The 465-nt window shown below is 64.1% G+C and overlaps 1 protein-coding gene across 1 annotated transcript in view; it reads right to left on the bottom strand.

Annotated features, from left to right (window-relative positions):
• Positions 1 to 465, bottom strand: part of LOC104132905 (neuronal acetylcholine receptor subunit alpha-10) — a gene marked incomplete at its 3' end in the record, with an annotated part of 13011 nt that overhangs the window by 1749 nt on the left and 10797 nt on the right. Inside the window, exon 6 of the mRNA XM_035901658.1 lies at positions 293 to 389. Within this exon, the coding sequence (XP_035757551.1) occupies positions 293 to 389 (97 nt within the window). The remainder of the gene's footprint in view (positions 1 to 292; positions 390 to 465) is intronic.

Here is a 465-nt window from a genome sequence, read left to right as displayed (position 1 = left end):
GTTGTGGGAGCAAATCCAGGATCTGCAGGAGTGGTGGGTCAGTCCAGGATCTGCAGGAGTGGTGGGTCAGTCCAGGGTCTGCAGGAGTGGTGGGTCAGTCCAGGGTCTGCAGGAGTGGAGACTTTGTTTTGGGAGCAGTGAGCAAAGGGATAAATCGCAACGGGATCACTCTGACTGTGCTTGCGTGGGCACATGGGGTCTGTGCCTTCTGTGCCGCATGCCGGCACTGCCACCCCGGGGGGCACAGCAGTCGCGCTTCCCTCCTGGGTGACGGGGGGTTTCTGCCACTCACGTCCCCGCCCTCCGGCTCGGGGGGCCGAGCACCTGGGGGTAACTCGTGGGGCCGGTCAAGACCAAGGCAACATTCTTCCGTCGGTGCCTGGTGGTGCCTGCGATCCCCCAGCTTGGAGGGGTAACCCTGAGAGGGGTCCCTGTTCAAGGGGATGCTGTCCCCCGCACCCCCCA

Source organism: Egretta garzetta, unplaced genomic scaffold (genome assembly GCF_000687185.1).
Source record: "Egretta garzetta isolate BGI_Z169 unplaced genomic scaffold, ASM68718v1 scaffold619, whole genome shotgun sequence".
In the NCBI taxonomy this organism is placed as follows: domain Eukaryota; kingdom Metazoa; phylum Chordata; class Aves; order Pelecaniformes; family Ardeidae; genus Egretta; species Egretta garzetta.
Note: the sequence above shows the minus strand (reverse complement) of the source record. Positions and strands in the feature narration are given on the sequence as shown.